This window comes from Oncorhynchus keta, chromosome 29 (genome assembly GCF_023373465.1).
Source record: "Oncorhynchus keta strain PuntledgeMale-10-30-2019 chromosome 29, Oket_V2, whole genome shotgun sequence".
NCBI lineage: Eukaryota > Metazoa > Chordata > Actinopteri > Salmoniformes > Salmonidae > Oncorhynchus > Oncorhynchus keta.
Genome location: NC_068449.1, coordinates 26652225 through 26664865, shown reverse-complemented (window position 1 = coordinate 26664865; position 12641 = coordinate 26652225). Strand labels below are relative to the sequence as shown.

The 12641-nt window shown below is 41.1% G+C and overlaps 1 protein-coding gene across 1 annotated transcript in view; it reads right to left on the bottom strand.

The window, feature by feature from the left end:
• Positions 1-2585: 2585 nt before the first annotated feature.
• Positions 2586-12641, bottom strand: part of LOC118362634 (gamma-aminobutyric acid receptor subunit beta-1-like) — a 50621-nt gene continuing 40565 nt past the window's right edge. The window contains exons 8-9 of the mRNA XM_035743131.2: positions 6191-6444; positions 2586-6018 (exon numbers count right to left, since the gene is read on the bottom strand). Of these exons, the coding sequence (XP_035599024.1) occupies positions 5644-6018; positions 6191-6444 (629 nt within the window). The 3' untranslated portion in view covers positions 2586-5643. The remainder of the gene's footprint in view (positions 6019-6190; positions 6445-12641) is intronic.

Here is a 12641-nt window from a genome sequence, read left to right as displayed (position 1 = left end):
TTTGACCTTTTCTTCAATGGAATGCATTTTAGAGCTCTAGGCTGTCTCCATACTCTGAAATGTCTTCATCTCTTTGTCTCTTGTCCTTCCTGATCTCTGTTGATTGGCTAGGTTAAAATATTGGCAAGGTCATCCATCTCCAGAGGCAATGTTATATATCAGACCAAATAATACCCCTTCCATGAGGGTTGCACTAACGTTATATATCAGACCAAATAATACCCCTTCCATGAGGGTTGCACTAACGTTATATATCAGACCAAATAATACCCCTTCCATGAAGGTTGAAAAGGCCCTTTTCATCTGTCTATTGAATATTTAATACAGATCACACTGTGCAAAATCTTCCTTTGCGTATGCCTGTGTACTAGTCAGCATGCCTATGATGTTATGCATGAAAACAGCAGTGGGGGGTAGTGAGTCATTGAGGGCCTAACTTTCCCTGTTTTCCTAAATTCATCACATCTGGACCACAATATGGCAACGCTATAATGTTTTGATGAGATATAAAAAAGACCACGTTGCATGAGAATCCAGTGCGTGTTCTAGTTTGCCATATACAGGATTTGCAGTTACTGTAGTCTTTTTTAATAGAAGTAACCTGGCCTTGCAAGATTGGCTAGATATTTAGAGGCAGTGAGACCACAGAGGTGCATCTTGCGTGAACAAATACACACAGAGTGCAAATGATACCGTGGCATTCTATTGGGTGCACGAAAATGTTTTACATAATGACCAAACCGGCTCCGTGCCTGCATGTTGAGTTTGTCTATCCCCACCAGACAGATCAGGACACGCAGGTTGAAATATCAAACATTTATTTGGGGACAGGTCAAAACACATGAAATATTCATGGGAATTTAACTAGCTAGCTTGCTGTTGCAAGGTAATTTGTCCTGGGATATAAACATTGGGTTGTTATTGTAGCTGAAATGTTATTTTTGTTGCTGGATCTTTGTAGAACTTGGACAAATTGAGTCACAAAATTGTGTTCTATACTCCAACAATTAATCCACAGATAAAAGGGGAAACCTAGTTAGTTTCTAGTAATCTCTCCTCGTTCAGTCTTCTGTGTATTTTATATGGTGGTTGGAATCCAACTTCAAGGTCACCCATGTGGGTATATGCTCTTAAAAACGAATGAGGAGATGGGAGAGGCAGGACTTGCAGCGCAGACATTCACAAACAGTTTGGATGAAATGATTGAATAACGTGTACATTTTATTTTGCAACGCTCACGCACACAAGGCGGGCGGTGTGGTCAGCATGTTATGGGCCTAATAGTAAAGATGTCATTTAACTGTAAAAATGTGTTAGGACATTTTCATCTGATTGTCAAGAAATCCCTTAAAAAGTAGGCTACCTGCGCACGTTCGTCCACTAATTCCAGCATCCAAACAGTGCCCTATGCACCCGCCATTTGATGAATGGAAAGAGACATCTGTTACAAACACTACATTCGGCGCTTGTCATTAGGCCTACACAGTGGTGTGTATTCATGGAAGCCATGCTTCCCCCAAAATGTTAACAATAAAACAAACCTATTAAATAATTTCTGTATTTTTAATAATTTTCCTTCAATTCGCAAGTGGCTGAATGTATCCGATGCTGCCTGACCAAAAAGACATGGCATACTCCTTTTGGCCAGACAGCATCAGACACATTGGCTACACATACTGAGACAGAGGGGCGCTGTTTCACTCACTCTGATGCTTTCTCCGGAGAGACTGATGCATCTTTCTGTCAGTGCACGTCTCTTCAAATTATCAATATTTTTTTTATAGAAAGTCCCCAAAGTTGGACTTTTTGGTGCCTTTAGGGGAACTCCTGTCTCATTCTGTAATACACACACACACACACACACACACACACACACAGAGACACAACCAGAAGCATAATGCCCTAAAGCTTGTTTAAGAGAAGATGCAAGTGTCCTAACGCCCTGCCAAATGTTGCTTATGATTTGATCATGTCTCAGTTTATCGTGTTCGTCATTGTCCTCATGAGGCTGTCCTAAAAGGGTCATGGTAACCATGTAAACTGAACTTCAGTAATGTTACACAGGCCATAAAAACAAACTAAAACATATTTTTTCAATGCAATAATACTTAGGTCATTGTAATGAGTGTTACATAGTCTATATGTCCGAAGGCTTAATTTGAAGACCCCACAATTGTCACATGGTTTCACTCGCTTGCACACACACTGCCCACTGTGTGGAATGAAGGCAATTACATCCAAATGAAGCTCCATAACTCATCTACACGGATTCCCTCTAGCTGTGGACCATTATCACATGGTGACGTTTGTGTCATAGCCATAGCCCCTACAGTAGATGGCAGCCTGTCTGATTATTAATGAGAGTGGCACCACAGCGCATGGCCCTACTAACTGGTCTAATGGCATTACTCTTTGCTTAGTCGCTGGAGATTTATCTTTGACCTCAGATCTCGAGGAGAATGTAGATTGACTTGTAAAGATGCTAGTACAGAATGGTGTATACTATTAAGTTCACGTTAATTCTCCCACGCATCATGTTTTCGCAAACAGCACTATATTGGAGACAAACTAAGACACTGAGTTAGTATTGTTAAATGAGAGTGAAGCGTTTATTGGGTTGGTGAGATGTCAGTTATTTTATTTGAATTTCTTCCCATCTCAAACAAAGGATTTGTATGATTGTGTTCTCTCTTACACGCACACACAAACACCCACACACACACATTCCCGGTCGCACATGCTTGCTTGTACACATGTTACCAAGCAGAAAAACACACATGCTTGCTGACAAACACGCCAGGACACTCAAACACACTCTCTCACACACACACACACACATACACTCCTTTATACATGAGAGCACATATAGAGCACGAGAGAAAATTGTACAGTAATTTCACACAATAGAGTTCATTCAGTACATTTCATTATCCCTTGGAAGCTTGAGGGAAGCCAGTTGTTAAGGCTTCCATTTCACTATGGCCGTCCAAAGAAAACATGTGTCCCATCTGTTTCTGTATGTGAGAGTCTGCTGAGTGGAAAGACAATTTTATTTTTCACCAGTCCATAGAATTCCATTCCGCCTGAAAACAATGACAGTAACAGCAACAAAACCAAACTTGCAGGACATTTTCTGCAATGAATTGACAGATTGTCATCATAAATGCTGGAATGTCTGACTACTACCTACTTTGAGTATGTATTTAGAGCGACATAAAAGTCAGTCTGTGTTGTGGACCGCAGTTTCATTTCTTAATCTTCTCTAAAAAAAAAAAAAAAAAAAAAGTACAAGTTTATTCATTTTAAATTCTACACACTAGTTATAAGTTAAGTTAAACCCTGTGAAAATATTGAGATTCTTGTTAAAGGCACAATATTCAGCCATGAGGAGAGAGCACACTGCTACTTATTGTGTCCTGTAGAAGCCTATCTGGTTTAGCTTTTTTTGGTAAGCCCTGATAACACAAGCAGTTCAGATGTCTACTTGGAATCCACCCGCTATTATAATAATAAAGTAGTTATTGGCCATTTTGATTGCTAAGCAAAGCAATAGTCATGGGCAAAACCATTTTAGCCATGGAAAAGTACTCTGATATGTTTGTAGAGGGAAACGCTACCATTGTTTATTCAGATTATTATTATTTTTTTTTTAAATTCCAAATGTGAGAAAAATGTCATCATCTGAGGACTGTAGAAATGGACGAGCCAGATTTTGATGTGGCGTGGCCAGCCAAACAGAGAACCCTGCAGGATGTTATCAGTGTAGATCAAAGTTAGGATCACATAGAATGCTGCGTTGCCAGTTTAGCTTTTTTCCCCATCATCCAAATTGTGAGGTTACAAATTATGTAATGAGTCCAACCTACGCTAATTTAATTTAAACCACACAACCTACTTATATAAGCTATTATGGCACTAATTGCTGCCCTTTAATGCTACAAAATTACACCTTTACAACTAGGCTATAGCTACTTATCCTATTTGTTTTGTTGAACTAATATAGTAGACATTCTAGCACAGCTTTTTCTACAATCGCAATAAAACCAACAATGAAACCAGCAATGAAACAAGTAGGAATTACAGGGAATTGTTCAGGTTAATACAAGTATTCATCAGTCTTGAGTAGTATAACAGAGGAGTCAAGAAATCCATTAAAATCCAAATAACTCTAGACCATCGCGCCTGTTTTTTTTATGCACTAAAGCAATGAGGTCAATTGATTTCCATGCCAAATCTTATAGGTGTAGAACACCTATTGCTATTCTATGCCAGTTTAAAAAAAATGCTGGAACAGTTTTCACAAGGTGTCTATGAGTAGAATTTAGTATAATGCTAATGTTAACGTTAGTAAATCTACTTCAAGTGTTTGCCATTTAACAAATAACTTTTTGAATAGCTGAGCTGCACTTTAGAATACTATACTTTGTGCAAATATGCTATACAGTACTGTGTATTTGAAAAGATGTTGTCTTGGCTGCACTTGGCTCAACCATCTACAGCATGTATTATCAGGGCTTGCATGTTTTGATGTGGTTTCGAAAGCGTGGTGACATCATAAGTCATTCTTTACCTGATTTCTTTTAAAGAAAATTACATTTTACATGCTCACAGACGCTGTGAGAATAGATACAAATTTCGTTTTTTGAGATTAGTCTATTTCCAATTCACTTCTGTCCTGTACTTACGCTAAATGCAATGCTTGTTGTTCAAAAGCACACAGTAGAATGATTATAATACAGGTAGGCTCAACTATGGAGGCTTTGCTAAGCTTTTTATACAAATGAAAGAAAACAGGCTTTGTTTTACAGTGCAAAAAGCTGGTAAGTGCACATGCACCTAGCATAAACCAACAAAATCATGTCACACATTAAGAACATGCAAGGTAGCATGTTCTTCAACTCGCTGAATACCGCCTTAGTCACAAGGTGGGGACTCAACACAATGAGAACTGCCTTAATCATGGTATGGAGAGTTAATACTTCATTGAGGATGAACTTAGTCATTGCATGTTGTTAAACCAAATGAGGACTACCTTATTCACAGAGATGGAGTTCAACCAAACAAGGACTTCCTAAACCACAGGATGAAGTTTAAATAAGCAAGGATTTACTTCAATCACAAGATAGGGTTTAACCAAGAGAAAATTGTCTTTGTTATTACCCACAGTTTTTGCACTGGGCTTTTTTTCTCTTTAGAAGCAAATAAAAGTTGTGTTACAGTCCGCATGCAGAGAATGAGAGGAAATAAGTTGAGAACAGGATTTCCAATAAATAAAATTCAGTTGCAGCCAAAGAGTAACAATGAAGTCACCAAAGTCTATTTTTGGCACAAAGTTCGGACTTACAAATGCAGGCTTCACCGAGTCTTTAATTCTGTACTAATTTTCACTATTTCTATTTTTTACGGATGAATACAGCAAAAAGGTGAGAGAATTTATTAAATAAAATTTATATTTTTTATATATATATATATATTTATATAATATATTAAAATGTATTTACATTGAAAAGACATCCGCTTCGCATCGCATTCCTCAAACAGAAGTCATATAAATGGGGCTGAATTTAACGCCCCTCTCTTTTACCCTCGCTGTACAAGAACCTAGCTAGCTAAACAAACCTCTAGTGAGAATAGCCATGTCCCTTAGTGGACGTAGTACATCCAGTAGACCAGGTTGAAGAAGGTAAAGGCGATGGGGAAGATGACGCGGGACCACTTGTCTATGGCGTTGACATCCGTCAGGTCTGGGATCTTGACTTTGAGCTGCGACGCCCTCCTCCTCAAACGACTCTTCTTGTGGCCGACAGGCCGGTCGAGGGCCGGTCGACCATACAGGTCTCGGCTGGCCATGGGCTTGCGGTACTGTATGCTGGCGCTGTCGTAGGAGAACATGGTGGCCCGCGGGTCGTTGAGAGCCCCTATCATCTCGGCCCCGGTCATCCCGGCCATGCCACCCATCCCACCCATCTCGTTACGGATCTCCAGATTGGTCAGGAGGATGTTGCCATGGGCGTCCACCTGGGGAGGGAGATGGGAACAGGAAGAGAGGTCACAATATATTACAGAACACAACAGACCCATGAGCTTTGAGCGTTTGAAGTTTGGAAAACGTTTAAGCTCATAATGCCAATTCTAATCTCTTTCGTCGATTTTAATATGCCAGAGACGCGAGATTACTCCCAATCCCTACCTGCACTTTGTTACTCTCCAGACGGCTCTTGTTTTCATTATTGGTTTTAGCTGCTTTCTCCGCCACCTTTTTCTGTAAGTGAGGCCCCCGACCGAAGAAGATGTAGTTAACAAACGCGTACTCCAGCAGGGCCAGGAAGACAAACACGAAGCAGCCCATCAGGTAGATGTCTATAGCCTTGACATAGGGGATTTTGGGTAAAGTCTCTCTCAAGTGGGTGTTGATGGTGGTCATGGTCAGCACAGTGGTTATACCTGGTGGAGGAAGGGAAATGAAGGAAAGGCTCAGGGTCAGGGTTAGTTTAGGGTTCAGATGAGGGCACTTCAACTCCTATACAGGGTGTGGAGGCTTTTGTCTTTCAAGACACATGCCCTAAGTAATGGGAGACTTCTGAGTACCACCATATACAGTGCATTCGGAAAGTATTCAGACCCCTTGACTTTTCCCACATTTTGTTACATTACAGCCTTATTCTAAAATGGATTCAATAGTTTTTTCCCCTCATCCATCTACACACAATATCCCATAATGACAAAGCAAAAATAATGTTTTGCAAATTTATTAAAAATAAAAACCGGAAATATCACATTTACATAAGTATTCAGACAGGCCCTTTACTCAGTACTTTGAAGCACCTTTGGCAGCGATTACAGCTTCGACTCTTCTTGGATATGATGATACAAGCTTGGAACACCTGTATTTGGGGAGTTTTTCCAATTCTTCTCTGTGATTTAAAAAAATATTAAAATAAAATGTAACCTTTTTAACTAGGCAAGTCAGTTAAGGATGGCCTACCGGGAACCGTGGGTTAACTGCCTTGTTCAGGAGCAGAACGACAGATTTAAGAATGGCAGATCTTCTCAAGCTCTGTCAGGTTGAATTGCTGCACAGCCATTTTCAGGTCTCTCTAGAAATGTTCAATCGGGTTCAAGTGCGAGCTCTGGCTGGGCCACTCAAGGACATTCAGAGACTTGTCCCGAAGCCACTCCTGCGTTGTCTTGGCTATGTGCTTAGGGTCATTGTCCTGTTGGAAGGTGAACCTTCACCCCAGTCTAAGGTCCTGAACACTCTGGAGCAGGTTTTAATCAAGGATCTCCCTGTACTTTGCTCCGTTCACCTTTCCTTCATTCCTGACTAGTCTCCCAGTCCCTGCAGCTGAAAAACATCCCCACAGCATGATGCTGCCACCACCACGCTTCACCGTTTTAAAAAAAATATTTTTTTTTTTTTTACCTTTATTTAACTAGGCAAGTCAGTTAAGAACAAATTCTTATTTTCAATGACGGCCTAGGAACAGTGGGTTAACTGCCTGTTCAGGGGCAGAACGACAGATTTGTACCTTGTCAGCTCGGGGGTTTGAACTTGCAACCTTCCAGTTACTAGTCCAACGCTCTAACCACTAGGCTACGCTGCCGCCCGTTGGGATGGTGCCAGGCTTCCTCCAGACATGACGCTTGGCATTCAGGCCAAAGAGTACAATCTTGGTTTCATTAGACCAGAGAACCTTGTTTCTCATGGTCTGAGAGTCGAGGTGCTTTTTGGCAAACTCCAAGTGGGCTGTCATGTGCCTTTTACTGGGGAGTGGCTTCCGTCTGGCCACTCTACCATAAATGCCTGATTGGCGGAGTGCTGCAGAGATGGTTGACCTTCTGGAAGGTTCACCCATTTCCACAGAGGAACTCTGGAGCTCTGTCAGAGTGACCATTGGGTTCTTGGTCACCTCCCTGACTAAGGCCATTCTCCCCCTATTGCTCAGTTTGGCCGGGCGGTCAGCTCTTGGAAGAGTCTCAGTGGTTCCAAACTTCTTCCATTTATGAATGATGGAGGCCACTTGGCTTGGTTTTTGCTCAGACATGCACTGTCAACTGTGGGACCTTATATTGACAGATGTGTACCTTTCTAAATCATGTCCAATCAATTTCATTTACCACAGGTGGACTCCAATCAAGTTGTAGAAACATCTCAAGGATAATCAATGGAAAGAGAATGAACCTGAGCTCAATTTCAAGTATCACAGCGAAGGGTCTGAATATGTATGTAAATAAGGTATCTGTCGAATAACCTGTTTTTGCTTTGTCATTATGGGTTGTTGGGTGTATATTGATGAGGGAAAAAAGATGTGTATCCATTTTTGAATGAGGCTGTAATGTAACAAAATGTGGAAAAAGTAAAGGGGCCGGAATACTTTCCGCATGTACTGGGGGAAAGGATGTGGAAATGCCCCCTGCATGACTTGAAGATCCCTTCACCCCAATAACGCAACCCAGTCCAAAGCTGCATTTTAAATGCATTGACTTCTGGATGGGGTACAAGCTCAGAATGCTAATAAACCACTCATATTATTGGCTTTGTATTAAACCAAATTGTGTGAATAAGTGGAAAATGATGAACTGTTTGGATCTGAAGGTGGTTCATACCATTATGTTACCTACGTTGACCTGATACATACATACCTTATCAAATTTACCTGTGAAAATGTCAGATGACTGTGGCCATCAGTGCCCGTCACATGCATGACACCTCTGAGGTCCAGGTGAAAACACTGGACAAGCATAGATCCAGAACATCAGAGCAGTGTGATATTCTATTCTAGTGCGACAGTCCTCAGAAGAGCAATACACAGGTAGATAGTGCCTTGGTGTGAAGTTGTCACTCAGCCACAACGTTACATTCACTGTGACACAGAGACTCTTGAGAGCCTGAGTTGACAAGAACAAGCTGACCTAACTCAACATGGCTCAGTACACAGGCATTCCAATCCCTCATACACTTCACCTCATATCAGTCAACTGCTCACTTCATACAAACAGATGGATGCAAAATAGTGCCCTGCATTAGCTAATTGTACTGGGATCACAAGATTCAAGATCACACTTCGCGTGGGTTTTTTGTTGTTGTACAATGGTCTACACAAAATTGTTACATTAAAATAACATGAGTTTCATGTCATTATCAGTATATAAGACTTAGGTTTGTAATACTTTAGTATACACAACTTTGTACACCAATGTAGGCTACATGTATGAACTGTATGTATGAACTGTACACCTGAGACTCATAAAGGAAGAGACACGCTCCTGTAATACTCAGCCATGCATAATCAGTTCCACATTAGATACAGCGGCGTGAAAAAGTATTTGCCCCCTTTCTGATTTTCTCTACTTTTGCATATTTTTGATTCTGAATGTTATGAGATCTCCAACCAAAACCTAACATTAGATAAAGGGAACCTGAGTTTACAAAAAAAATAAAATAATGTATACTTAATGTAATTAACAAAGTTATGCAACACCCAATTCCCTTGTGTGAAAAAGTAACTGTCCCCTAACAATAACTGGTTGTGCCACCTTTAGCTGCAATGACTGCAACCAAATGCTTTCTGTAGTTGTTGATCAGTCTCTCACATCGCTGCAGAGGAATTTTGGCCCACTCTTGCATACAAAACTGCTTTAACTCAGCGACATTTGTGGGTTTTTATGCATGAACTGCTGGTTTCAAGCATCTTAATTGGGATTAGGTCTGGACTTTGAACAGGCCATTCCAAAACTTTGTTTTGTAGCTTTTTAACCATTTTCATGTAGACTTTTGTGTGTTTTGGATCATTGTCTTGCTCCATGACCCAGCTACGCTTCAGTTTCAGCTCACAGACAGATGGCCTGACATTCTCCTGTATAATTCTCTGATACAGAGCAGAATTCATGGTTCCTTCTATTAAGGCAAATCATCCAGGTCCGGAGGCAGCAAAGCATCCCAAACCATCACACTACCACCACCACCACGCTTGACCGTTGATTTGAGGTTCTTACTGTGGAATGCAGTGTTTGGTTTTTGCCAGATATAACGAGACCCATCTCGCCCAAAAAGTTGACTGAAGTTAGCCAAAAAGCACCTGGAAGCACCTGAATGATCATCAAGACTCTTGGAAAAAGTTTATATGGACAGATGAGTAAAAAGTATAACTTTTTGGACAACATGGGTCCCATTATGCCTGGAAAAAAAACTAACACTGCATTACACAGTAAGAACCATATACCAAACGGTCAAGCATGGTGGCGATAGTGTGATAGTTTTGGTTGAAGTTAAAATAGTTACACATGGAAGAGTGGGACAAAATTCCTCCACAGCGATGTGAGAGACTGATCAACAACTACAGGAAGTGTTTGGTTGTAGTCATTGCAGATAAAGGTGACAAAGCCAGTTATTGAGTGTAAGGGGGGAATTACTTTTTCACATAGGGGCATTAGGTGTTGCATAATGTTTGTTTATGATAAAAATTAAATAAGTATGTAATTGGTGTGTTATTTGTTCACTCACGTTCCCTTTATCTAATATTAGGTTTTGGTTGAATATCTAATAACATTCAGTATCAAAAATATGCAAAAGTAGAGAACATTTTAAATACTTTTTCACAGCACTTTAGTTCGTAGACAAGATTCAACATTTTTGCACGTACAGTACCAGACAAAAGTTTGGACACACCTACTCATTCAAGGGTTTTTCTTTCAAAGCTGTAATCAAGACAGTGTGGCTACTTTGAAGAATCTCAAATATAAAATATATTTTGATTTGCTTAACACTTTTTTGGTTACTACATGACTCCATATGTGTTATTTCATAGTTTTGATGTCTTCACTATTATTCTACAATGTAGAAAATAGTTCAAATAAAGAAACCGTTGTAAAGCACACCCCCAAGCGTGCCATCATCTTGATAACAGTAAGCCTGCCAGACTGCACATTATAAACAGCAAGCATTAAAGGTGACCGAAGAGTGTGAAATACTTGGAAAATGTGACCACATTTCAGGCATTTGACCATTCAAAGCACATGCAGTATCTGTATATGCCATATGTGTTTTCTTTAAACCCAGTAGCCTGTATTAGTGGATACGTCCCAATCAGAAAAAAATTGAACACAACTGGAGCCACAATTTTTGTACCAGGAACAAGGACCGGAAGCAGCGTTATGGTATTTAGCCAAAGAGCACAGGAGCAGTAGTCGCTCTAGCTAGCTTAATAACTGTGGCGTTAAATATTTACACTTTTACAGTTAGTTAGTTAGCAACTGTTCCTTCACTAGCTACAGTAACGCTCCCTCATAATGCCTCCCAAAATGTTGTTTAGTTCTCTGCTTGTTCCAGAGAAGGTCTAATGAGTTTGCTTTTGTACATTTCAGCTCTCACCTTAAACTCAGGTCATATCCCTGATGCACACCAATGAGTCAGTAGCTAGTCAGGGGTGTTTTTTGTAAGGGTACAAACTGCCTCAGGGGTAGGACAACCATGAATGTGAGGCCACAAGGACACACTCTGCTGAGGGGTGTGTGTGTTTGTGTGCACACTCAGGGATGACTGAGAATTTCAGGATTAATCTCTGACCTCCATGTTTTGGGTGTAAGGAAACTCATATTCCCATGGGTCGGTGGATGGGGTAAAATAATCACTGTGTTTTAGAGGATGAATACTGTACCTTTGGGGCTGTGTGTGTCATTCAGACTGTGATACATCTTCAGACTGTGATGCATACCGCCTTGGGGGCAGTGTGTAAGTAGAAGTTCTGCCTAGGGGGTAGTGTGTTAGTGTACACTCTGCCTAAGGGGGCTGTGTGTGTGTAAGTATACACTCTACGCTACCTAAGTGGCTATGTGCAAAGGTACACTCTAACGAGAGGGATGTGTGCTATATGCCCATAGGGAGCAGTGTGCAAGTATACACTGCCTTGGGTACTGCGTGGAGAGACATTCTATGCTCTGCTGTGTATAGGGGCGCCTTCTGCCTGCCTGGGAGGCAGTACAACACAAGCCTACAAAGACAACGACCTAACCCCCCTCCCGGACAGCCCATAGAATAACCCTAAGACAAAGACCTAAACCCCCAACATGGACAACTCATAGAATAACCCAAAGACACCAACCTAAACCCCCCACATGGACAACTCATAGAATAACCCAAAGACACCGACCTAAACCCCCCACATGGACAACTCATAGAATAACCCAAAGACAACGACCTAAACAACCCCCACATGGACAACCCATAGAATAACCCAAAGACAATGTCCTAAACAACCCCGACATGGACAACCCATAGAATAACCCAAAGACAACGACCTAAACAACCCCCACATGGACAACCCATAGAATAACCCAAAGACAACGTCCTAAACAACCCCGACATGGACAACCCATAGAATAACCCAAAGACAACGACCTAAACAACCCCCACATGGACAACCCATAGAATAACCCAAAGAAACCGACCTACAACCCCCACATGGACAACCCATAGAATAACCCAAAGACACCGACCTACAGCCCCCCACATGGACAACCCATAGAATAACCCAAAGACACTGACCTACAGCCCCCACATGGACAACCCATAGAATAACCCAAAGACAACGACCTAAACAACCCCCACATGGACAACCCATAGAATAACCCAAAGACACTGA